The sequence below is a fragment of the Cervus elaphus genome, chromosome 22, assembly GCF_910594005.1.
Source record: "Cervus elaphus chromosome 22, mCerEla1.1, whole genome shotgun sequence".
Lineage (NCBI taxonomy): Eukaryota > Metazoa > Chordata > Mammalia > Artiodactyla > Cervidae > Cervus > Cervus elaphus.
The window spans coordinates 30,556,910-30,584,182 of record NC_057836.1 but is presented as its reverse complement, the minus strand read 5'-3'; the positions used below and the strand labels follow the sequence as shown (position 1 = coordinate 30,584,182).

General features: G+C 38.0%; 1 protein-coding gene across 2 annotated transcripts in view; it reads left to right on the top strand.

Annotated features, from left to right (window-relative positions):
* The window catches only part of SLCO1A2 (solute carrier organic anion transporter family member 1A2), a 51,159-nt gene that overhangs the window by 8,504 nt on the left and 15,382 nt on the right, over nucleotides 1–27,273 (top strand). For both annotated transcript variants that reach the window (XM_043882412.1, XM_043882413.1), the window contains exons 5-11: nucleotides 7,315–7,421; nucleotides 11,345–11,491; nucleotides 15,757–15,855; nucleotides 16,952–17,167; nucleotides 19,086–19,250; nucleotides 21,965–22,160; nucleotides 26,710–26,872. In XM_043882412.1, the coding sequence (XP_043738347.1) occupies nucleotides 7,315–7,421; nucleotides 11,345–11,491; nucleotides 15,757–15,855; nucleotides 16,952–17,167; nucleotides 19,086–19,250; nucleotides 21,965–22,160; nucleotides 26,710–26,872 (1,093 nt within the window). The remainder of the gene's footprint in view (nucleotides 1–7,314; nucleotides 7,422–11,344; nucleotides 11,492–15,756; nucleotides 15,856–16,951; nucleotides 17,168–19,085; nucleotides 19,251–21,964; nucleotides 22,161–26,709; nucleotides 26,873–27,273) is intronic.

Sequence of the window (27,273 nt, the reverse complement as noted above, 5' to 3'; positions counted from 1 at the left end):
TCCATACATGACTACTGGAAAAACCATAGCCTTGACTAGATGGACCTTTGTTGGCAAAGTAATGTCTCTGCTTTTTAAAATGCTGTCTAGGTTGGTCATAACTTTCCTTCCAAGGAGTAAGCGTCTTTTAATTTCAAGGCTGTAATCACCATCCGCAGTGATTTTGGAGCCCAGAAAAATAAAGTCTGACACTGTTTCCACACAATAGTAGGAAACAAACTCTATTCAAATTTCCATAGGCTGTAAACTGGGGGACACTGGAATGTAGCCAGGGACATCAAACAAGGTGCAAAAATTTCATGGCCTAAGATCACACAGTCTGTTCCCTTATTGTGGAATTATGTTAGAAATTGATGGAATTTCTTAGGACCTGGAAAAATTTGGGATTACTCCTTTCTAGGGACAATTTTTTTTCCAGTTATTTCTGTTTAATTACAAGTTATTCTGTACAGTTATAGTTTTTGTTTAATTATAGGTCACCAAGAGATAGACTAGTCTTCAGGTTGATTTTTATTTTAACTTTTACCACATTAATGAGTACAAAGTTGCAAAAAGTAAAATTATTTTGAGAAAGTGTTGTCCTCCACCCCTTCAACATTGCTCATGTTACTGCTCCTCAGAGGTGGCCACTCCCAACTCGTTTTGCTCTTGCTCTTTGCTTCCATATTTCTAAGTAAATGTTTATCCTTTTAGTTTTTAATACTTTAGTGTTATGTAATATGCATATTGCCTTCCTACTGTAAAATCATAGTCATTATTCCTGTGACTATGTAAATATTTTTTATATTTCAGCTGAACCATGCTATTTTTCCTTTTTTACATCACTTTTAATTTTTCCTAGATTAAATAATTGCCTCATTTTATGTATATTAAAAATATTAATTGACTTATTTTTGGTTGCATCAGGTCTTAGTTGCAGTGCATGGGTTCAGTAGTTGTGGCCCATGGGCTTAGTTGCCTTACAGCATGTGGGATCTTAGTTCCCTGACCAGGGATTGAACCTGTGTCCCCTGCATTAGAAGGTGGAATCTTAACCACAGGACCAACAGGGAAATCCCCCTCATTCTATATTTGATTCGTTTTCATTTCCCTTGAATCATCAGCAAATTCTCTACCAGTAGGGCGATGTCTTCTGAATATACTCATACACATCAGAGGGTTTCATTTTTGTCTTTGAGCTGCGTCCCCTGTCACCGTTGATTCTCCACCTGCAATCTGAACTAGGAACTCTCCATGTCTGCTGCATGGCTGCTTCCTTGAAATTTTCACTCACTATTCTCCTTGGGAACTTGTTTTGCTTCTTTCTTCCATTCAATTACTTACTTCCTGGGTATCATATCTCCCGCTTTCCTTTTCATTCTTACTCTTTGTGGAAAACATTATCTAATAGGTTGCTGAGAAAGTGTAAGGGATGTAACAATTTTAAGACCTTGGACATCTGAAAATATTCCTATTTTCCTTTCATACCTGGTTGACAGTTTACCTGGTATAAAATCCTGGTTTGAGGTTTTCTCCCTAGGGATGTTGAAAACATAATTTTCAATGTTTTTCTCGAGAATCCTGTACCATTTTAAACCCTGTGACCAGTTTCTTCTCTTTGGAGTTATTGGGATTTTCCTTTAAACTCCAGAGTTTGAATTCATGGTAATTGCCTTGGTATAAGTGTTTTTCCTTTATTGTTCTAGGTGCCTTCAATCTGGACATTTATAAAAATTATTTGTATTGTTTCTTGGATAACATCCCCTCCCACCCACTTTCATTCCCCTATGGAATGGTGTGTGTGCTTGGTCGTGTCTGACTCTGGGACCCCATGGACTGCAGCCCACCAGGCTCCCCTGTCCATGGGATTTTCCAGGCAAAAATACAAGAGTGGATCATCATTTCCTTCTCCAGGGGATCTTCCTGACCCAGGGATCCAACCCAGGTCTCCTGCCCGGCAGGCAGATTCTTTACCAACTGAAGAATGGCGACCGACTCCAGTATTCTTGCAACATGACTGAACACACGTGCTTTGGAACTTTCACTCCTCCACTTCTCTTTATAAAACTTCCATTCATTCCTGAATATTGTTACACTCTGAGTTAACCTACAGTTTTCTCATCTTTTCTCTCCAATTTTCTATCTCTTTGTCTTCTCATTACTTTCAGGGGAGATTTCTTTTATCTTCCAAACATTTGAGTGCATTTCTAACTTTTGCTCTCATATTTTCAACTTTCAAGGTATTGTTTGTTGTTCTTTGAAGGTATCTTTTTAAGAAACATCTTGCTCTTATTTTAAGCATGCAATGTCTTTTTCCATCTACATTTTCTTCATCTGTCTTCTTGTCTCTGTCTCCTTCAAGTGTACAGTTTTTTATTTGCTTTGTCTCTGTTCTTATGTTACAGGTCTCATACATCTGGTGGTCCTTGGTTAGCTATTCATACTTAAGAAACAGGGATAACAACAACGAACTGATTGGAAGTTCTGTGTCCATGTGTATGACATGGTGGTGGGAGGACTTCTTCACAGCACAGGGACTAGATGGTTCAGAGCTGGCTCAGAACTGCCCATAACCTGTCAGTTAATCTAGGCAGGGGTTCTCCAGTCTGCTGTCTGAGACATGGTGCAACGTGGCTACCAGCCAGGTGCGCGTGGTTGTCTCACTTTTCAGTACATAGATTCTTCTTTTACTTAATATCCCTAGTTTTTAGTGTGGCCTCTTATATGACTTAGGGACTAAATAATAACCACAAGCTATCCTCAAAGTGCCTGTTCTGACTGTCTGCAGTCAAAGGCCATTTTTTTGGGCTGGTGGACAATGCCTATAAAGGTTTAACTGCTCTTATACACATTTTAAATCAATCCTCTGATTTTTGGGATCATATCCACTCCCACCTTGATCTAGTATCCTGTCTGAAATTTCTAAGGATGTGTGGCTCATGTTTGGTTGCTCCCCAGCAGGCACTTCCTCAGGCCTGTGCTTCTCATATTTTTTTAGTTCAGTGACCACCCACTTATTGATTTTCCCATTTTCCAAATCTTACCTTCTTGTCAAAATTTCAAATTCTCTTTCTTCTTGTCAATCTTCCATTCTCTTTACCTTTGTGACATTATATTTCCTTTGCCATTTTATAATCCATCAGCTGTTATTTTGCTGAAGTTTTTGGGATGAACAGACTTGGAATGAATTATTTTGATGAGTTACATGGATCAGGTAAATGAAAATGATATGACATCTTCTCAGGCATTTCTGAAGGGATCAAGAGTTTTCAGGCAAAAAGTTTTTATTATCCTTTTATTTTCTATCCTGTCCCAGACAACATCAAGTAATATTCAGATATTATTTGCATTTATTTCTACCCTCTGCTAAAGGTGCTAGTTTTTTGTCTGAAGCTGGCATGATCATGGGATCATGGGTGTGGTGACAAAAGCCTTTGTCCACAGTTCACAGCCAAGCTCTGTGGCCATGACTGGACAATTGTTCTAAGGGGAAGTTATATTGACCTTTTTTATTATGTTCAATAGCATAGAAACTAGACTTATCAGTACTTCCTAGTATAAAACTCTTTAGCTTATTTGTTATTCAGAAGGGAAAGTCTATTTATATATTTATTTTGGCTTTTTCTTGTCTAGTAGAAATATAGAAACTAGTCCAGCAAAAAATTCTAACAAAGAGAGACTTAGCTGGAGGTATTTTCTTCCATTATTGCAGCTTATAATTTACTTTCAGAGAAAGGGCATGGGGATCTTGACGTATACACACTATGATATTTAAAATAGATAACTAATAAGAACTTGTATGTTCTTATTATACTTGATGTATGGCACAGGGAAATCTACTCAATGCTCCATAAGGACTGATAAGGGAAAAGAATCTAAAAAAGAGTGGATATATGTATCAGTCTCAGTTCAGTCACTCAGCAGTGTCCAACTCTCTGCTACCCCATGAACCACAGCACGCCAGGCCTCCCTGTCCATCACCAACTCCTGGAGTCCACCCAAACCCGTGCCCATTGAGTCGGTATGCCAACCAACCAACTCGTCCTCTGTTGTCCCCTTCTCCTACTGCCCTCAATCATTCCCATTGTCAGAGTATTTTCAAATGAGTCAGCTCTTCACATTAGGTGGCCAAAGTATTGGAGTTTCAGCTTCAGTGTCAGTCCTTCCAATGAACACCCAGGACTGATCTCCTTTAGAATGGACTGGCTGGATCTCCTTGCAGTCCAAAGGACTCTCAAGAGTCTTCTCCAACACCACAGTTCAAAAGCATCAATTCTTCGGTGCTCAGCTTTCTTTATAGTCCAACTCTCACATCCATACATGACTACTGGAAAAATGATAGCCTTGACTAGAAGGACCTTTGTTGGCAAAGTAATGTCTCTGCTTTCTAATATGCTGTCTAGATTGGTCATACCTTTTCTTCTAAGGAGTAAGTGTCTTTTAATTTCAAGGCTGCAATCACCATCTGCAGTGATTTTGGAGCCCAGAAAGATGAAGTCAGCCACTGTTTCCCCATCTTTTTCCCATGAAGTGATGGGACTGGATGCCATGATCTTAGTTTTCTGAATGTTGAGCTTTAAGCCAACTTTTTCACTCTCCTCTTACACTTTCATCAGGAGGCTCTTTAGTTCTTCTTCACTGTCTGCCATAAGGGTGGTGTCATCTACATATCTGAGGTTATTGATATTTCTCCCAGCAATCTTGATTCCAGCTTGTGCTTCTTCCAGCCCAGCATTTCTCATGATGTACTCTGCATATAAGTTAAATAAACACGGTGACAATATACAGCCTTGATGTACTCCTTTTCCTATTTGGAACCAGTCTGTTGTTCCATGTCCAGTTCTAACTGTTGCTTCCTGACCTGCATAGAGGGGAGGCAGGTCAGATGGTCTGGCATTCCCATCTCTTGAAGAATTTTCCACAGTTTGTTGTGATCCACACATCCAAAGGCTTTGGCATAGTTAATAAAGCAGAAACAGATGATTTTTTGGAACTCTGTTGCTTTTTCGATGATCCAGCAGATATTGGCAATTTGATCTCTGGTTCCTCTGCCTTTCCTAAAACCACCTTGAACATCTGGAAGCTCACGGTTCATGTACTGTTGAAGCCTGGCTTGGAGAATTTTAAGCATCACTTTACTAGAGTGTAAGATGAGTGCAATTGTGCGGTAGTTTAAGCATTCTTCGGGATTGCCTTTCTTTGGGATTGGAATGAAAACTGACTTTTTCCAGTCCTCTGGCCACCACGAAGTTTTCCAAATTTGCTGGCATATTGAGTGCAGCACTTTCACAGCATCATCTTTCAGGATTTGATAGTTCAACTGGAATTCCATCACCTCCACTAGCTTTGTTCATAGTGATGCTTCCTAAGGCCCACTTGATTTCATATTTTAGGCTGTCTGTCTCGAGGTGAGTGATCACACCATCATGATTATCTGGGTCATGGAGATCTTTTTTGTACAGATCTTCTGTGTATTCTTGCCACCTCTTCTTAATATCTTCTGCTTCTGTTAGGTCCATACCATTTCTGTCCTTTATTGAGCCAATCTTTGCATGAAATGTTCCCTTGGTATCTCTAATTTTCTTGACGAGATCTCTAGTCTTTCCCATTATATTGTTTTCCTCTATTTCTTTGCATTGATCACTGAGGAAGGCTTTCTTATCTCTCCTTGCTATTCTTTGAAACTCTGAATTCAGATGGATATATCTTTCCTTTTCTCCTTTGCTTTTTGCTTCCCTTCTTTTCACAGCTATTTGTAAGGCCTTCTCAGACAGCCATTTTGATTTTTTGCATTTCTTTTTCTTGGGGATGATCTTGATTCCTGTCTCCTATACAATGTCATGAACCTCCACCCAGAGTTCTCAGGCACTCTGTTTATTAGATCTAGTCCCTTAAATCTATTTCTCACTTCCACTGTATAATCATAAGGGGTTTGATTTAGGTCATACCTGAATGGTCTAGTGGTTTTCTCCACTTTCTTCAATTTCAGTCTGAATTTGGCAATAAGGAGTTCATGATCTGAGCCACAGTCAGCTCCTGGTCTTGTTTTTGCTGGCTGTATAGAGCTTCTCCATCTTTAGCTGCAAAGAATATAATCAATCTGATTTTGGTGTCAACCATCTGGTGATGTCCATGTGTAAAGTCTTCTCTTGTGTTGGTGAAGAGGGTATTTGTTATGACCAGTGCGTTCTCTTGGCAGAACTCTACTAGTCTTTGCCCTGCTTCATTCTGTACTCCAAGGCCAAATTTTCCTGTTCCTCCATGTGTTTCTTGACTTCCTACTTTTGCATTCCAGTCCCCTATAATGAAAAGGACATCCTTTTTGAGTGTTAGTTCTAGAAGGTCTTGTAGGTCTTCATAGAACTGTTCAACTTCCGCTTCTTCAGTGTCACTGGTCGGGGCATAGACTTGAATTACCGTGATATTGAATGGTTTGCCTTGGAAACGAACAGAGATCATTCTGTTGTTTATGAGATTGCATCCAAGTACTGCATTTCAGACTCTTTTGTTGGTTATGATGGCTACACCATTTCTTCTAAGGGATTCCTGCCCTCAGTAGTAGATATATGTATATGTGTGACTGATTCATCTTGCTGTACAACAGAAACTAACATAACATTATAAATCAACTATACTCCAAGAAAAATTAATTAAAAAATAATTTAGTTTTTGAGAAAGGGCCTAGGATTCTTGTGGTAATTTGCTTATGGTACATAAGATATACGTTCACAATCTATTAACCATTATGTGCTTATGAGAAGAGAAAATGTCATTACACTGCACTGTCACAGTATTTGAATATCCAAAGGTCTTTCATTATGATGGGCAAATGTGTTGTTTTTCTTGGAGCTTGGTGAATGCATGAAAAGATTATTGTCTGAATTCTCAGAAAGTGCGAATATGTATTTTACGAGCCAACCTTAGAGAAAACAACGTGGGAGACTTGTTTCATTATGTTGTTCCTCTCCCCCTACAAGCCTTTATTTTCCTAATTATACTTTGTAGAGTCTATTATTTTTCTTAGTTTTTGTTCCTTATCCCACAGTAATATTTCCAGGGAATGATCACCTAAAAAAATCACAAAAGGTTGATGTTAGGTAATCTAAAGTATAGAGATGCAGATAATCAAAAGCTAACTGTGAGTGAATCGCACATTTACAAGAGTGGCAAGTTCTTTTTGACAACATCAATCCAGGATGACTAGGTGTCAAAAGTAAAAGGACACCTCATTTCCTGGGTTTGGATGTTGTCTCTTAAATGAAGCATGAACATCTTCACAATGCTCACATTGTCCTCATCGACTCCATAACACAAGCATGTTTTGTGTTCATACAGATATGAATATGAATCTACAGTTTCAATTTCCGGCAATTTGTCCTCAAACAGTTTCTTGTGTATGGAAAATGGAACCCAGATTTTCAAACCAACAGAAGACCCATCAGGTTATAAATTTCATTACTTTGGTTAATTTGTAACTGAACACTTTCTATGGAGGGGCTTTGAATGAGTTATTGGGTTTGGTTAAGTAAGGTAAATGAACAAAAAGATATTTCCCCCCAAGAGTTTTGAGAGGATCACAGAGAATAGGAATGGAGAACAGAGAATGTTAGTCCTCTTATATTTGCATATACTTACTAAGCCTGCCTTGTCTATTCTTTAAAATGGTTATTTTAAAAAAAGTCAGGGACTTCCCTGGTAATCTAGTGGCTAAGACTGCATTCCCAATGCAGGGGCCCTGGGTTCAATCCCTGGTCAGGGAGCTAGATCCCATATACCACAACTAAGGGTTCGCATGCTGCAACTAAAAAGATCCCACCTGCCACAACTAAGAACTGTTGCAGCCAAATAAATAAACAGATATTAAAAAAAAAAAGTCAAATATACCCTCCCAAGGGCCGCTGTAGAGTTAATTCCATTGTGGAAAGCATCTTAGAAGGATAGGTTTATACTGACGATTTGGTCTATACAATTTTCTAAATAGGAAACAGAGGTAGAAAGAAAAATCTTAGGATTTGTGTTATATTATTGGCCACCTTATGCAAAGAACTGACTCACTGAAAAGGACCCTGATGTTGAGAAAGATTGAGGGAAGGAGGAGAAGGGGATGATAGAGGTAGAGATGGTTGGATGGCATCACTGACTCAATGGACATGAGTTTGAGCAAACTCCAGGTGATAGTGAAGGGACAGGAAAGCCTGATGTGCTGCAGTCCATGGGGTCACAAAGAGTCAGACATGACTGAGCGACTGAATAACAAACAATTGATATTCTATAGCAAAGAGGTGACCCTACAGACTTGCCTCAGACCAGAACTTCTTTTCCTGTGATGGGGACATTTTCATGCTGGATTCATATTACTGAAAGTTATGGTGGTCCCCTAGGTTGGAAATTTCACTACCAGCATGGAATAAGAGGGAAGCAAAATAGTTTATTTTTCTTTAAATTTTCATTGATGTATACTTGATTTAAAATGTTGTGTTAGTTTCAGATGTACAGCAGAGTGAATGTTATACGTATACATATATCCATTCTTTTTTAGATTCTTTTCCCATATAGGCCATTATTAAGTATTGAGTAGAGTTTCCTGTGCTATTATCTAGTGGGTCCTTATTCAAAATAGTTCAAAGGAGTTTAAGAATAGCTGTCTCAGAAACTCTAAGCTAAAGGAACCCCCTGGGGAAACAAAGGGAAACGGTGACATCAGCAGTAGCCTGTGTTCCCCTTCAGCTGGTTTTTACCAAAGAATGATTCAAGTCCTATTTCCTATTTTTCTTCATGTGCTTTGTAGCAGATAAACAAAGCCTTCCCAATATGGTGTGCCTCCAGGAGAGTGTGTTGATTCCTTGATTCTTTGGTATATTCATTTTTGCCTCAGAGGAAACCTAGAGTTTGCTTTATACCTATAGACATAAATCTTTATGCTCGTCAAAGATAAAATATGAATACCAAGAAATGGAGATTATGATTTTCTGGACTGGACATGACTGACAGATAGCCTCACAAGAAATTTCAAGATCCAGATGTGTTCAGGACCCTCGCTTCTGCAGGTGGCACAGTTTACTACTCATTGGGAAAATGCAAATCAAAAACCACAATGAGATACCATCTTACACCTGCCAGAATAAAGTGAGTGAAGTCACTCAGTCGCGTCTGACTCTTGTGACTCCATGGACTGTAGCCCACCAGACTTCTCCATCCATGGGGTTTTCCAGGCAAGAATACTGGAGTGGGTTGCCATTTCCTTCTCCAGGGGATCTTCCCCACCCAGGGATCAAACCCAGGTCTCCTGCATTGAAGGCAGACGCTTCACCCTCTGAGCCACGAGGGAAGTCCCTACACCTGCCAGAATAGCTGTCCTCAAAAAGATGACAAGTAACAAATGTTGGTGATGATATGGAGAAAAGGGAACTCTTGCAGGCCCCTGATGGGAATGTAAATTTGTGTAGCCACTGTGAAAAACAGTATGGAAGTCCCTCAAAAGATTAAAAATAGAGCTAACATATTGCTGTTCAGTTGCTATGTCGTGTTTGAGTCTTTGTGACCCCATGGACTACAGCCTGCCAGGCTCTTCTGTCCATGGGATTTCCCAGGCAAGAATACTGGAGTGGGTAGCAATTTCCTTAGGATTCAGCAATTCTACTCCTGTATATATATAACAAAAATATTAATTCATAGAGATACAGGCATCTCAATGTTCACAGTTACATTATTTACAATAGCCAAGATATGGAAGCAAGCTAAGTATCCATCAACAGATGAATGAATAAAGAAGATGTGGTATATACACAATGGAATATGTTAGCCACAAAGAACAATGAAATTTTGCCATTTACAACAACATGGAGGGTATGCTTGGTGAAATAAGTCAGAAAAAGAGAAACACTGTCTGTTTTGACTTATATGTGGAATCTAAAAAATGAAACAAATGAATGAATATATCAAATCCAAATCAGGCTCATAAATACAGAGAACAAACTAGTGATTACCAGTGGGGAGAAGGATAGGAGAGGGGAAAACAGGAGAAGGGAATTAAGAGATACAAATTACTAGGTATAAAATAAATCAGACAAAAGGATATATTGTACAGCACAAGGAAAGTAGCCAATATTTTATAGTAGCCTTATATAGAGTATAATCTATAAAAATATTGAATTACTATGTTGTACACCTGAAACTAATATAGTATTGTAAGTCACTATACTTCAATTTTAAAAAAAGTTATTTGGGGGTCAAGTACATAGTGGACTCTATATTACTACGCAGTTAAATATTTTTAGTTTCTATAAAATAATTATAACTGTAGAGAACTTAAACTCTTAAATCTTATAAATATAGTAACAATTCTAGAAAGAGATACTTGTGTTTTTTCCTCTCCCCAAAGTTAGTATATAAATTGGGTAGCAGTTATAGCAGTTAGTTAAGTTTAGTAATTGCTAGTAAATTAAGTCTCTGGAGGGGAAAAAAAGGTTATGATTTTTAGTGTTTGTAAATTTCTGTGGTGTAAATACTCTCACCAAACTGTTGCTAAATACTGAATTGGGAAGAGATGTGTATACTCATGTCTCCTAACCCAGTAGGAACCGGCTCCAGGATACCACTTATTGTTGGCCATACCTAAGTATCTGTTAGAAAACGCAAAAAAGATGGCCCAATGAGTCTTTGATGGCATAGTAAATTTTTTTCACTTTATGCAATATTGCTTTGAATTCAATATATATATATATTTTAATAACTTTTTGTTTTATATTGGAGTCAGAGAGATCGCCTGGAGAAGGAAATGAACCTGCTCTAGTACTCTTGCCTAGAAAATCCCATGGAAAGAGGAGCCTGGTGGACTACAGTCCAGGGGGTCTCAGAGGATCGAGCACAACTTAGCAACTAAGCAGCAGCAATGAAAGAGTTGATTAATGGGCTTCCCTGGGGGTGGCTCAGTGCTAAAGAATCTGCCTGAAATGCAGGAGATATGAGTTTGATCCCTGGGTTGGGATGATCCCCTGGAGAAGGAAATGGCAACCCACTCCAGTATTCTTGCCTGGAGAATTCCACGGACAGAGAAGCCTGGCTGGCTACAGTCCCTGGGGTCACAAAGAATCAGACATGATGCAGCAACGAAATGACAACAACAAAATGGCTGATTAACAATGTTGAGATACTTTTAGGTGGACAGCAAAGGGACTCAGCCGTACATGTACATGTGTCCATTTCCCCCAAACTCCCCTCCCATACAGACTCTGGCATAGTAAACTGTTGGCAAGTGCTGGGGTCACATAAGAACTGTGACATGCTTACCAAAATCGCAGAGTTAAATATTGCTAATATTTCACTACTCAAACACTAATGCAATGCCTTTTTTCTTTTAATGCAGAGTGTGTGAAGGAAGTTAAATCATTAATGTGGGTGTATGTACTGGTTGGAAATATTATACGTGGAATTGGTGAAACTCCCATCATGCCTTTGGGTATTTCCTACATAGAAGATTTTGCCAAATCTGAAAACTCTCCTTTGTATATTGGTGAGTTGGAAAATCTACCTTAGCCTCTTTTCAGGACAGTAATTTCCTTGAGCATGGATATGAGTTATTTATTTAGATGCTTAGGCATTTCCAGAATGTTGAACAGAGTGCTTTGGCGCAATAGGCCATCAATTAAAGTTTGTTGAATAAAGCAATTATAAGCTACCTCCAAGTAAGCCACTTTGCTAAAACTGCTTTTTACTATTGAAAATACCAATAATCTAGCTCCCCTGGAGTTCTATTTGCCTTCTCCATTTTCTTGGCACCACTATATACCCAATCTGTGAAGAAATTTAGCAATGTTTTCTCTAAAATGTCATTTATTCAAAATCTTTCTCACTATTTTCATTACTTCTATTTTTGTTCAGGTCTTTGTTAGCTTTGATATTGTTCACTTGATCTGTAGTAGTTAAAATCAGTTTCTTATAAAAATTTTTGCAGTATAATTTTTCTCAAATATATTAAATGTCTTCTCTCTCATGTTAATGAAGCATGCTGACTCTTTATTAAATATGAGCCCTCCACTTATTCCTAGCTCTGCCCACAATTTATCTATTTAGTTTCTTATGTAGTTTCTCTTTATTACAATCTCTCTATGATATCACAACCTGTCTACAATATTTTTCATAAATATCTGTCTTCAGACCTTTGGTTATGTTTCCTGAAATTTCCTTTTCTAAATTCTATCAGTACTTCCCACAATAGGCAACTTAACATCTACCTTCGTATGTTGCCTTACAATCTTCTAAAGAGTCTTTATTTATTGTGCATAATTTGTTTATATTTCTTAGTTACTCCATCTGTTGTTAGTTGTAAAATCATAACTTTGAATACTGGGATATTTTGCTATTAATGAATAGCTTCTTAAAACCAGAAAAATCAAAGAGGGTGAGAGAAAGCAGGAACAGAGCTACATATAATGAGGAGTTAAAATATTTAGGAACCATTATTTGAAGCAACTTTGGGAGATTTTTGATGACCTATTGATTTTGCAATAATCTTTTTCAGTGTCTTTTTATTCAATCCTTTCAAATCCCTCTACATACTTATATTGGAAGAATACAAAATGCTCACCTGCAATAAATTAACAAATATCTTGTTACAATATGTATTTCTTTCTTCAACAAATATTAGAGTATATAATACATAGAAACAACTGATAATCTCTAGACGTATTAAGATGAGTAAGACATTGTCCATATAAAATTTAGTATATAAATAACTGCATGTGCTCAGTTGCTAAGTTGTGTCTAGCTCTTTGTGACCCTCTGGACTGTTGCCCACTGGTCTCCTCTGTCCACAAGATTTTCTAGGCAAGAATACTGGAGTGGGTTGCCATGCTCTCCTCAAGGGACTCTTCCTGACCCAGGGATTGAACCCTCATCTGCTGTGTCTCCTGCAGTTAGATTCCTTATCACTGAGCCACCTGGGAAACCAAATAACTACATAATTATAAATAAATGAAATTTGATAAATATGTATATAATTAAATTTGAAAAATTACATTGAACTTAGGGGAAAGTGAAATAAATATGGCCAGGTATAATTTAACTAGCTACATACCAAGAAAAAAATTTCCATGTGTGTCTCTGGAGTTTAGGAAAGAATATAAAAGCTAGACATAAAATTTGAGAATCATCTATACAGAGACAAAAATAAAATCAAGAGGGAGAAATAAGATTATGATAGGATGACTCATGCTATATAGTGAAAGGTCCCAGGATAATACACTAAGCAACATTCTTATTTGTAGAGTAGAAGGAAGGAAGGAAGGAAGTAGAAGGAAGGAAGGTAGTAGAAGGAAGAAAATTTTAAAAAGGGGTAGTCATAAGGGAAAAAGTAGAACAATAGATGAATGTATAGATTTCTGAGTCTTAAGAAGAAGAGCGCCAAAAGAAAGCTGGCGAATGAGAAGATGAAGACCATAAAAAGGACACTAGGTAAGTGGCTGAGCAACTAACATAGATAAGTGGCAAAGAGATCACTGAGAGTGTTTTGAGTAGAAAGTGATAGCATTTGAGTAGAGTGAGTGGTGAGGAAGTAGATGCAGAGTGTAATGACAGGAAAGAAATCAGTGTGAATTTGATATATTGCAGAAATCAGTGGATGAGGGAGATTGAACAGATGCACAAGAGAGAGTGTTTGGTTGAACAAGACATCAGAGAAGACAGACAGGGTTAGCATCAGGAAGTCAGGTGTGCACAGGGTGGACTAACCCATAGCACTATGGAGAAGGCATAGGCAATAAGTGAAGATCTATTTTGAAGTAAAGAGGAAGAAAGTTGAAGAAGCTCATGCCTTGATTTTTAATGGAAGCAGGGAAGGATCACTATAGACTCAGAATTATAGACAAGTCATGAGATAGCTGATGATAACAATCCAGATGGGTAAAAAGTCAAGTGAGGATGAAGGGGGATGTGGAGGATAAGAAAGGATATGATAGTAAGACGGAAGAGAAGTATCATTAAAAGTGAGGATAGAACCAGAAAAAGTTCAAGTGTTCTAACGTGAGAGTATTCCCCAAATTGATCTACATATTCAGTGTGCATGCCTAGGAAAATTATAATACCAGTTGCTTTTTATTTTTGGAGAAATGGACAAGCTGATCTTAAAATGCAAATGGAAATGCAAGGGGCACTGGGCAGCCAAAACATCCTTAAAAAATAACAATGGACTTCCCTGGTGGGCTAGTGGTTGGGAATTCATCTGCCAGTGCAGGGGACACAGATTTGATCTCTGGTCCAGGAAGATCCCACATGCCTGTGGCAACTAAACCCATGTACCACCGCTGCTGAGCCTGTGTGCCCTAGAGCCTGTGCTCTGCAACAAGAGTAGCCTCCATTCACCACAACTTGAGAAAAGCCCGTGTAGCAATGAAGACCCAGCACAGTCAAAAATAAATGAATAAATAAATAAATAAATGAATGAATAAAAAAAATAAAAAAAAAAAAAACCCCACAAAACAACAGACTTACACTTCTGATTTCAAGATTTGCTACAAAATTATAATAATATCATTGTGATTCTGGCACAAGGGTAGATATATAGGTCAATAGAATAGAAGTGCTAGTCTATTATTAACCTCTATGGTTAATTGACTTTAAGATAGATGTTAAGATCATTCAATGAGAGAAGATTATTTTCAGCAAATGGTGAAAGGGAACTGGCTATCCAGGTGCCAAAGTATGAATTTGGGTTCCTACCTGGTGCCATGTACAAAAATTTAACTCAAGATAGATAAAAGTCCTAAATGTAAGAGGTAAACTGATGAAACTCTTAGATGGAAACACAGGTGTAAATCTTCATGACTTTGAATTAGACAACAGTTTTTAGACATGAAACCAAAAGCACAAGCAACAAGAGAAAAAAATAGATAAAGACTTTATCAAAATTTAAAAGTTTGTGCATTTAAGGACATTATCAAGTTGTTGATTTGGGAATGAAATTTTTCTGAAAATATGCCACAAGAAATTTATCATAACCTGATATTGCTTTAAAATTCATTCAAAAATATGACTGTGGAAAACATCAAAAGGATTTTGCTCTATATTGTGACTTTCAATAGCAAGATCTCAGCTGTAATCAAAATATCCACCCATGATACAGTATTGAAAATTCTATCCCAATATGGGACACATTATTGGTTTACTCACAAAACACAACAGAATTCGCCATAAAAGGCCATCACTTTAACCAACCTACAAGAGAACCAACCACAAGAGAAAATGGTTTTGAATCATAATATAGACGGTCTACTAATCTAATCTTTGTCTTATCAATTTACCAGGTCAATTTGAGATTGTGGAATCTGATGCCATAGCATTTAAAGATTCGCATTTCCTTAGTTTCATTTCAAAATTACTATTAAGGAATGGAGTCATACAAACACTCTGATCATTTTAAGTAAGTTAGTCTTTCATAACTGAAAAGGGATATTTTCATCTTGGAGAAGGGAGTTTGCATACAATATCCTTATCCTGCTGCAGCCAGTCACTTCTAACCACAAGTCTTTACTTGTAACCTGGCATGAAAGAGAATTTGGAGGCCTAGAAAAGTGGTGTCAAATTATGAGATTCCTTTTTCAACATTTAAAGAAACAACTGTGCTACTTATTGTAAACCAAGTTTAAGTTTCCAACAGATTGAATACGTAAGGCAAAAATATCTGCGGTAAAAACAATTCAATCCTCAGACTCTTCATGGGATTAGACCTCTTTATGTGGGTGTAGTACTTTACCATAACTTTATGTTTACCTTCATTTTTAGGGTTAATCGAAACAGGAGCTATCATTGGTCCTTTGATTGGTCTTTCATTAGCGTCATTCTGTGCAAATGTTTATGTTGACACTGAATCGGTGAACACAGGTAATTCCATAAAATCTATACAATGTCTATAATACACAAAGCATCATCTAGTATGTCATCACATTTAAATTTTGCTTACTTGACCCTCAGATAGAATCTCCACTTTTCAGGTGACCAAGTTGAGGTTGAGGAGTTTAAATAATTTTTCAAATATTTCAAACCAGTGAACAGGAGAGCATGATAAAATGCTGATGTTCTAACACAGAATCCAATGCTCATTCTATCACATGAGTCATATTTCTTTTTTTCAGGAGATTTAAGCACAGAGGTTTGAATTTTTTAAAATCAAGCAATCATTTGTGGATAACAAAGTAGAAAGTGAAAGTGAAAGTCACTCAGTTGTGTCTGACTCTTTGCGACCCCATGGATTATACAGTCCATGGAATTCTCCAGGCCAGAATACTGGAGTGGGTAGCCTTTCCCTTCTTCAGGGGATCTTCCCAACCCAGGGATCAAACCCAGGTCTCCCGCATTGCAGGCGGACTCTTTACCAGCTGAGCCACAAGGGAAGCCCAAGTATACTGGGGCTGGTAATCTATCCCTTCTCCAGTGGATCTTAGTGACCCAGGAATCAAATCGGATTGCAGGTGGATTCTTTACCAACTGAGCTATAAGGGAAGTCCCCTTATAGCTAATTAATATGTACATATTTATATATATATATTTTTGTGTGCTCAGTTGTGTCTGACTCTTTGCAACCCCGTGGACTGTAGCCCACTAGTCTTCTATCCATGGGATTTCCCAAGCAAGAATATTGGAGTGGGTTGCCATTTCCTACTCCAGGGAATTTTCCTGACCCAGGGATCACACCCGAGTCTCTGGCATCTCCTGCATTGGCAGGGGAATTCTTTACCACCTGAGAAGCCCTTGTACCTATTTATTAATTCCTTACCTGGTAGGACAAATAGTCAAACTAGTTTACTGCTAGGCAATATTGTAATACCATATGTTTTCAGACAAGTTTTATCAGTGTCTGAATTTTATGCAAATTCTATACTTGGCTAGAACTTGACAGTTGTAATGGTAATAATTTTCTATAGCTTGTACAGGAAATGATGACTTAAGCTAATAAAAAAATGTGTATATCTCTTTACAGACGATCTGACCATAACTCCCACTGATACGCGTTGGGTTGGTGCATGGTGGATTGGCTTTTTGATTTGTGCAGGAGTGAATGTGCTCACTGCCATTCCTTTTTTCTTTTTGCCCAAAACGCTTCCAAAGGAAGGACTAGAGGATAATGCTGAGACCATTAAAAATGACAAAGAGAAACAAGGAGACGTCAAGAAGGAAAGGGATGGAATCACTAAAGGCAAATATAAACATTTCAAGTCTATATAATTTCCTTTTATTTTCTATAATTGTGTCTGTATTTTAGTCTAACATTACAGTGTGCTAGGCTACATGAAGACAATTTGATATTAACAGACAGCAGTCAATTTCTAGCTAGTCTGATTCTTCACATGCTACTACATGAAAATAAGCGATATTATTTAGAAGCTGAATTATCTCAGATCAGCATTTATATAAAATTTTATGTCAACCTGGGCATTCAAATAAGTAAGTAAATAAATCTGTCCCCATTTGCCTTAAAAAACTATTTTATATAGAGCATGCTGCTGCTGCTGCTGCTAAGTCGCTTCAGTCGTGTCTGACTTTGTGCGACCCCATAGATGGCAGCCCACCAGGCTCCCCCATCCCTGGGATTCTCCAGGCAAGAACACTGGAGTGGGTTGCCATTTCCTTTTCCAATGCATGAAAGTGAAAAGTGAAAGTGAAGTCACTCAGTCGTGTATGACTCTTAGCGACCCAATGGACTGTAGCCTACCAGGCTCCTCCGTCCATGAGATTTTCCAGGCAAGAGTACTGGAGTGGATTTACCATTGCCTTCTCCGATAGAGAGCATAGATCTAATTAAAAAAGAAATTCAAACCAAGGATAAAAAGAGGAAAGATACATGTTAATCAAAATAAGTACTATATAGTTCTGAGACAAAAATACTAGCTTATCTGTGAGCTTCTTGGAAGCTAAGGCAGAAAAAGAAAAATGACAGGTCATGTAATTCTCTATATTTGATAGAGGAAAGGATAACAAGGACTTAACTCAGTATAAGAAATCTAGAAAATAAATAGAAACTACTGAGACTCATCTATTATAACAGAATGTCAACAAACATGGGTAACTTAAGAAGCTTCAAAGAGCTCCAACACAAGTTTCTCCCCGGCCATGACTTTATTCGCAAATATGAATCCTACAACTAGATTCATTTCTTTCCTTCTCTTCCAGTTTATTTATTGATCCTTTGTTCTAGATTGGTTATTAGGCAGTTTATGAAGCAAACTAAGATAGTATATGATAAGCAAGGAAATCAAGATGAAGAACGTGAAGATAGAAGTAAAAAGAAACCGTGACACTTTGACCCCAAATGCAGGCAGCATGACCCAGAATCTTTGCCAGGGTTAGGCCACAAATTTGACTCTGAGCTTTCTTAGTCCATACAAACAGGAAAATGTTTTGGTTAAAGCATTTACACAGTATGTACAGTGTATCTTTATTATATACCAAACGATTTGCATGGTATATTCTTAGTATATACCAAATGAATCAGGATCTCAGGCATGAGACCTATTTTAAGAGATTATTTGTGAACCATAAGCAGAACCACCAAAATTGTACTGCAGAAGCAGAGAACCTAGTACTTGAGAAAATTTTTATGCTGTGAATTTCCACATGTGTCTTCATTTTAAATGCTCAGGAATGATAATATCAAATGTGAAGCTCTCTATCAAATTAATTTCCTTCCTGACTTCAGAGAACAGAACAAGAGAACAAGTATCTCTCATGCTAGACGATATCTAGAGAAGAGAGGATAGTAGTAGAGGAAAAAAGAAGGATAAAAAAGGAAATGGTGTGAACTCGAACGATATTTTACTCATGTTACGCTTTTTCCTGAAGGTGCGATAGTAACTTAGAGAAGGTAAATGTTTGTGTTCTGATCCGTGTCCAGTCAGCAGTCTCACTGACTTGCAGAAGCTACCAAAACAATGATACAACTTTACGTTTCAAAGGGTAAAAAGAATCAAAATCAATCATTTTGTAATGCACATTTTGTAGTGTGCATTACAAAACAGGAAAACACAATTTAGAGGGGAGGTTGATATTTCAGAAAAAGTCAGTCATAAAATGCAAAGCCAAGTGAGTTTGACACCTTTGTCATTCTTTCCTTTCAGATTTTTTACCCTTCATGAAAAGTCTTTTATTCAACCCAATTTACATGCTTTTCATACTGATAAGTGTGCTGCAGTTCAACGCATTTGTCTGTATGATTTCCTTCATGCCTAAATATATGGAACAGCACTATGGAAAATCAACTTCAGAGGCAATCTTTCTCATGGGTATGTTTGTTCTTCTCTGTATTCGTAGCTCACTTTTTTTCCCCATGAAATGCTGAACAGTGTGATAATGAATCTAGGAAACTCCTCAATTGAAATCTGTTGGGATATTTTTGCCTCTGGTACTCTCCCCCTTCTGCTTCCAGGGAAATCATGAGAGGGTAGGGAAGGGGAGAAGGCAGAGAATCCTGATTTTCTTTTTCTCTTTGGGTCTTTCTCTGGGCTTCCCTGGTGGCTCAGAAGGTAAAGAATCTGCCCACAATGCAGGAGATCTAGGTTCAGTCTCTAGGTTGAGAAGATCCCCTGGAAAAAGAAATAGCAACCCACTCCAGTATTCTTGCCTGGAGAATTCTATGGACAGTGGAGCCTGGTGGGCTACAGTCCATGAGATCGCAGAATTGGACATAACTGAGTGACTAACACACTTAGTTCTTTCTCTAGTCAGAATGCAAATTTGAAATATTTGTAGAAATCTTGGGGAATGCACGTGTGATAAAATTTTCACATTGGTAATTTGTTCATGTAAAAAGTAAGACCGTTAACTCATCAGGAGTTGTATTTCACTTCCAGATTTTGCTTTTCTGGCTCCAATCCATTAATTCCTTGGTTTCTCACTTAGCTCCTCAGCTCCTCTGACTTTATTTATTTATTTATGCATTTTTGGCCGTGCTGGATCTTTGTGACTATGTCCTAGCTTTATTCTAGTTGTGGTGAGTAGGGGCTACTTTCTAGTTGAGGAGCAGGGGCTCTTGAGTGTGTGGGCTTCAGTTAGTTGAAAAGCATGTGGGCTCAGTAGTTGCAGCTCCCATGCTCTAGAGCGCAAGCTATTTGTGGCACCAGAGTTAAGTTTCCCCATGGCATGTGGGATCCTCCAGGATATAACCCATGTCTCCTGCATCAGCAGGCATATTCTTTACCACTGAGCCACCAGGGAAGCCCCTCTTCTGGTATTTTGAGATATCTCTGCTGTGCATGTATTCTGATTTTCCTGCTACCACACTAATCTCTGTGGACTTAAAAAATATTCACAACCTAAAAGCTGAATTATGGCTTATTCAGGAGAAATTTTTAGGACTTTTAGCCTGGGAAATAGCATCTCAAGTAACCCCCTGAGAGAACTGCTTCTAAGAGGTAAGGGAGTGAGGAGCTAGGTTATAAAGTTTCTCAACAAAGGGCAGGTAGTCAGAACATCAAAAGATGATTGCTAATTAAAAGAAACCAGATATGGCAAGTTAAGGAATTTAGCACTTTTCTATGTATGGAAAGATACAAGAGTCTGGGCTCACTGAAATCATTCCTTTGAAATACATCTCAGCTATCTGGGGCCTGTTCTGGGTGTTTTAACATCCTGAGTTTCACATCCTCAGGGCTCACCACAGGGACTGGCTGCAGTCTGATGGCTGCTAGATGTCATGTATTCTTTCTTTCCTGAGCTCCTTCAGGGCTCACCAGATCGCCATCTGTGGTGGCTGCAATTGCTGATGACTGTGCTGTCCTTTATTTACTGTTATGGCAGGAAGCAGTCTATTTCTCAACTCCATAGTTCTACTCCACCTTGAGTTTTTCCTGAGATCTTTTTACTGTTTTGAAAGGAGAATTTCCAGATTACATGTATCCACATCACCTAGAGTGTTAAAAGTCCATATACCTAGGACCCATCTCAAACATACTAAATTGGACTCTCTGGTATGGGACTCAAGAATGGATATTAAGCTCTTCCAAGAATGTGATTCAGTAGACAGACCTTGGTATTGTAAGGATGTAACCTAGGGCTGTCTTTCTCCCCCTTTTTTCTTTCCTTTATTAGGGGATTAGGGGAGGGAGAATGCTAGTCAGTAGCAGTAAGGCATGGAATGTAAAGACACTTGACAATTACAGGCTCAGCAAAATACCTTTAAAATACCTTGAGCTGAGCCAAATTCTTAACAATCAGAGTTGGAATAAACAGCTGTAGAATCATACAAATCATACTATTTATGATTTACTATTACTATTTATGATTTAACAATATACATTAAATACAAATCATTATATATATAATCCCACCCAAAGAACAGAAAGTAGTAAATGGCTGGTTGACTTTGATTTGTCACTTCTACCTGCATCCTAAGAAAAGAGATATAGAACATAACCCTTTCAGACAAGAAATTTACATTCTTCTTCTATTAATTAAATACATGATACAGAAGTACAGAACAGACTTTTGAACTCTGTGGGAGAAGGTGAGGGTGGGATGTTTCGAAAGAACAGCATGTATATTATCTATAGTGAAACAGATCACCAGCCCAGGTGGGATGCATGAGACAAGTGCTCGGGCCTGGTGCACTGGGAAGACCCAGAGGAATCGGGTGGAGAGGGAGGTGGGAGGGGGGATCGGGATGGGGAATACATGTAACTCCATGGCTGATTCATGTCAATGTATGACAAAACCCACTGCAATGTTGTGAAGTAATTAGCCTCCAACTAATAAAAAAAAAAATCCAAAAAAAAATACATGATAATAATAACAGTCTTCCAATATTACTTTGATGTTGTGGGGCATTTAAAAATCTCCCTGTATGTAATATGTAACTAAGTGGGAATAAGTTTAAATTAAACTTCTTCACTATAAGTTGGACCTAAATGATTTTTTACGTAAGACATAGTAGATCAATGTGTTATAATATTTGTTCCTTCGCTATGTCACTTTGTATATAATGTTCTAATTGCATTTATAGGTATTTATAACTTCCCTCCAATATGCATTGGATATATAGTTGGCGGTTTAATTATGAAGAAGTTCAAGATTACTGTCATACAAGCTGCCCACATAGGATGTTGGTTATCTTTTACTGAGTATCTTTTCTATTTTTTGTGTTTTTTCATGATCTGTGATAGTTCTTCAGTTGCTGGCATCACCACATCTTATGAAGGGTATGTTGTTTTCTAATGAATATTATGCTCTTTCAACTGTTAATATTTTCCGCAATGACTATCCATGACCAGATTAGTTGCCTATTGGAGTTAATCTGTGGTCTTTCTTCATCTTATTAAAAAGGTTGGGAATATATCACAGAGTGAGTGAACTTATGATTGTGTTTGTGTGTCTTTGTGATATCCTAGTAGACAGTAAAATGAAGATCATAGAAACTACCTATGGTTTTAGGTTGTATTAGGATGCGTTATGCATACATTTTATACAACCATAAATAGGTAAAATTAAGAGTTGACTCTCTCTTTCTCTCTCTCTCTCTCTATATATATATATATATATATAGTCTCAATCACCTTTATATCTTTCCTTGATGGGCTTAAATTTAGCTTAACTGAATCCTAACACATGTATAGCAATGCTTTTATACATTTATATATTTTATTTGAATATATATATCTATATCATTGAATGGTTTTAGATTCACATTTTGAGGGTTACCTGGGTTCACAGGAAGATTTTGCATACTGATGTGAATTTTTAAAATTCATTTATAGGACATATCTAGATAAAGGAGTAATTAGTTAAGACGAAATTAAGAGAATCATAAAATGGTTCCTTTAAAATTATCAAGGACTATATGATTAGAATCATGTCAAATACATAATATGAGTATTTATTAGATTACATCACACAAATGTAATCAGAGTATATCATGCAAAATGCTGGGATGGACAAAGCACAAGCTAGAATTAAGATTGAGGGAAAAATGTCAATAACCTCAGATATGCAGATGACACCACCCTTATGGCAGAAAGTGAAGAAGAATTAAAGAGCCTCTTGATGAAAGTGAAAGAGGAGAGTGAAAAAGTTGGCTTAAAGCTCAACTTTCAGAAAACTAAGATCATGGCATCTGGTCCCATCACTTCATGCCAAATAGATGGGGAAACAATGGACACAGTGACAGACTTTATTTTTGGGGGCTCCAAAATCACTGCAGATGGTGGGTGACTGCAGTCATGAAATTAAAAGATGTTTGTTCCTTGGAAGAAAAGCTATGACCAACTTAGCATATTGAAAAGCAGAGACATTACTTTGTCAACAAAGTCTGTATAGTCAAAGCTATGGTTTTTCCAGTAGTCATGTATGGAAGTGAGAGATGGACTATAAAGAAAGCTGAATGCTGAAGAATTGATGCTTTTGAACTGTGGTGTTGTGGAAGACTCTTGAGAGTCCCTTGGACAGCAAGGAGATCCAACCAGTCCATTCTAAAGGAAATCAGTCCTGAATATTCATTGGAAGGGCTGATGCTGAAGCTGAAACTCTAATACTTTGGCCACCTGAAGTGAAGAACTGACTCAGTGGAAAAGACCCTGATGCTGGGCAAGATTGAAGGCAGGAAGAGAAGGGATGACAGAGGATGAGATGGTTGGATGGCATCACCGACTCAATGGACATGAGCTTGAGTAAACTCTGGGAGTTGGTGATGGACAGGGAGGTCTGATGTGCTGCAGTTCATGGCGTCGCAGAGCCTTGGACACGACTGAGCGACTTAACTGAACTGAACTGAAAATCTTAAAGATTATCTCCATGTCCAATTATCCTGATTCCCAGAGCAAATGTATAAAAAGGCATAATCTAGTCATGAGTCAGGACTTTAATTCAGTTTCTAGACTCCCATGCTAGGGTTCTTTTTTTTATCATATTACATTAAGCACAAGAAAACTATTGTAACTAGACTTTTAGATCTGTTTTTAAATTGAAAGAAAGTGAAAGTCGTTCAGTCGGGTCTGACTCTTTGTGACCACATGGACTATATAGTCCATGGAATTTTCCAGGCCAGAATACTGGAGTGGGTAGTTGTTCCCTTCTCCAGGGGGTCTTCACAACCTGGAGATTGAACCGAAGTCTCCCACATTGCAGATAGATTCTTTACCAGCTGAGTTACCAGGGAAGCCCAAGAATACTGGAGTGGGTAGCCTATTCCTTCTCCAGTGGATCTTCCTGACCCAGGAATTGAACCAGGGTCTCCTGCATTGCAGGTGGATTCTTTACCAGCTGAGCTACCAGGGAAGCCCTCTTTTTAAATTGAAATATAGTTGATGTACAATGTGTTAGTTTCAGCTGTACAGTAAAGTGATTCAGTTACATACACACACATACACACATTCTTTTTCAGATTCTTTTCCATTATAGGTTATTACAAGATATTGAATATAGTTCCCTATGATATATAGTAGGTTCTTATTTATTTTACATAAGCTATTTTTTATGCAATTCCATTTATTTTCATAGTGTATATCAGTTAATCCCAAACTTCTAGTTTTATCCCTCCTCTCCTTCCACTTTGGTAACCATTAATTTGTTTCCTATGTCTGTGAGTCTGTTTCTGTTTTTGTAAATAAGCTCATTTGTATCATTTTTTTTAGATTCCACATATAAGTTATATCATATAATGTTTGTCTTTCTCTGTGTCATGCCCTTTCCCCCTGATTTTATTAAGACATAAATGACAAAAACCATCAGGTATAATCTGATGATTTGATACATTATATATTCTCAGGGTCAGACTCTGCAGATTCCCCCAGTGATCCCTCAGTGGGCTTTTTTGGGAAGCTTCCCACAATCTGGGGGCACTGGGCTCTCTTTTCGCACTGGAGAAACCATAAGCAGAGGGGAGCTCTCTTGACGTGGTGCTGTGCTAACCTGGGGGAGGAGCCATCCAGTCAGAGTTTCACTGCTCCTGTTATCCTTCTGAGGTCACCATTCTTGGTCTCTGTGATTCAGGGGGTGCTTTGGTCTCACTGCTGGGTTCTGGGATTTTTTTTTTTTTTTTTTAATTAGGTTCTGGGATTTTCACAGCAGAGTCTGTTTAAGGGTTGCTGCGAATTGGCCTTCTTGATCATCACTGAACAGCTTTTCTTACTAGAAGACTGTATTTGTTTACTCAAATAGTTACATTTCTGGAGCTAAATATATTATCTGCATTATAAATTGCACTTACAGATTTTGAGCCTTTGGGATCACTTTTATAAAGCAATAATCTCTCTTGTTATTTTGCCACCATATGGAGGTGGCTCCAGTGGTAAAGAACCCACCTGCCAATGCAGGAGATGTTAGAGACATGGGTTTGATCCCTGGAGGAGGGCATGGCAATCCGCTCCAGTATTCCTGCCTGGAGAATCCCAGGGACAGAGAGGAGCCTTGTGAGCTACATTCCATAGAGTCACACGGATTCAAACATGACTGAAGCAACTTAGCATGCATGCATGGACCAAACACAGGGATTTATTTATCTTCATTTTTGAGTTCTGATTAACACCTGGAAAAATGCTTTCTGTATTGTAGGTTTTGAGTTAATGCTTGTTTACTGGCTTTTATTTACTTGAAAGAAATCATTGAAAAAGTGGCTACAGTCACCAAAGCAAGGTATCTGTTAGGCCACTGTTTATAATATCCAGGCCATATATTGACAGTTGAAAGATTTCTGTTTCTGACATTTCTCCAAAGAAGACATACAGATGGCTAACGAACACATGAAAAGATGCTCAACATCACTCATTATCAGAGAAATGCAAATCAAAACCACAATGAGGTACCATTACACGCCAGTCAGGATGGCTGCTATCCAAAAGTCTACAAGCAATAAATGCTGGAGAGGGTGTGGAGAAAAGGGAACCCTCTTACACTGTTGGTGGGAATGCAAACTAGTACAGCCGCTATGGAGAACAGTGTGGAGATATCTTAAAAAACTGGAAATAGAACTGCCGTATGACCCAGCAATCCCACTTCTGGGCATACACACTGAGGAAACCAGATCTGAAAGAGACACGTGCACCCCAATGTTCATCACAGCACTGTTTATAATAGCCAGGACATGGAAGTAACCTAGATGCCCATCAGCAGATGAATGGATAAGGAAGCTGTGGTACATATACACCATGGAATATTACTCAGCCATTAAAAAGAATTCATTTGAATCAGTTCTAATGAGATGGATGAAACTGGAGCCCATCATACAGAGTGAAGTAAGCCAGAAAGATAAAGAACATTACAGCATACTAACACATATATATGGAATTTAGAAAGATGGTAATGATAACCCTATATGCAAAACAGAAAAAGAGACACAGATGTACAGAACAGACTTTTGGACTCTGTGGGAGAAGGTGAGGGTGGGATGTTTCGAAAGAACAGCATGAATATTATCTATGGTGAAACAGATCACCAGCCCAGGCTGGATGCATGAGACAAGTGCTCGGGCCTGGTGCACTGGGAAGACCCAGAGGGATGGGATGGGGAGGGAGGTGGGAGGGGGGATCGGGATGGGGAACACATGTAACTCCATGGCTGATTCATGTCAATGTATAACAAAACCCACTGCAATGTTGTGAAGTAATTAGCCTCCAACTAATAAAAATAAATGAAAAAAAAAAGAAAGATTTCTGTTTCTATTTTGGGGAGCAGAAGAAATAGACTTGTGAATTGAGATAAAAAGAAAAAGCTTTAATATTCTTTCAATATCTATGGCATTATTTTAAATCATTTCAGAGTGCATCAAGATTTACATGTGGAAAATTTCCTTGCTGACTGCAACATGGATTGTAACTGTCCAACTACAGTGTGGGACCCTGTGTGTGGAGACAATGGCTTGTCATACATGTCAGCTTGTCTTGCTGGTTGTGAGATATCCTCTGGCACAGGAAGAAAAATGGTAAAACATCCTGTTGGCCTTTTTCTTTTTTTTTTAACACAACTTTTGTCTTATGCACTGCATTGGTACATTCCAGCTATGAACTTGGTCCATATTTGACAAAAGTAAAATTAGTCTTTCCTCAAAACCAAATTAGAAACTTTTGTGAAAAAAATGATACTTTCTATAGTAAGTCTGCTACATACAAATGCGTTCCATTCTGAGAGCACGTTTGTAAATCCAATATGTTTGTAAATCCAACAAATTTAGCCTAGATACCCAACTAACACAATCGGCTCTGTAATACTGTACTGTAATAGGTTTATAATACATTCACACAAATAATACAAAAAAACCAGGCACACAAAATAAACATTTTTAATCTTATAGTACAATACCTTGAAAAGTACAGTAGTCCAGTA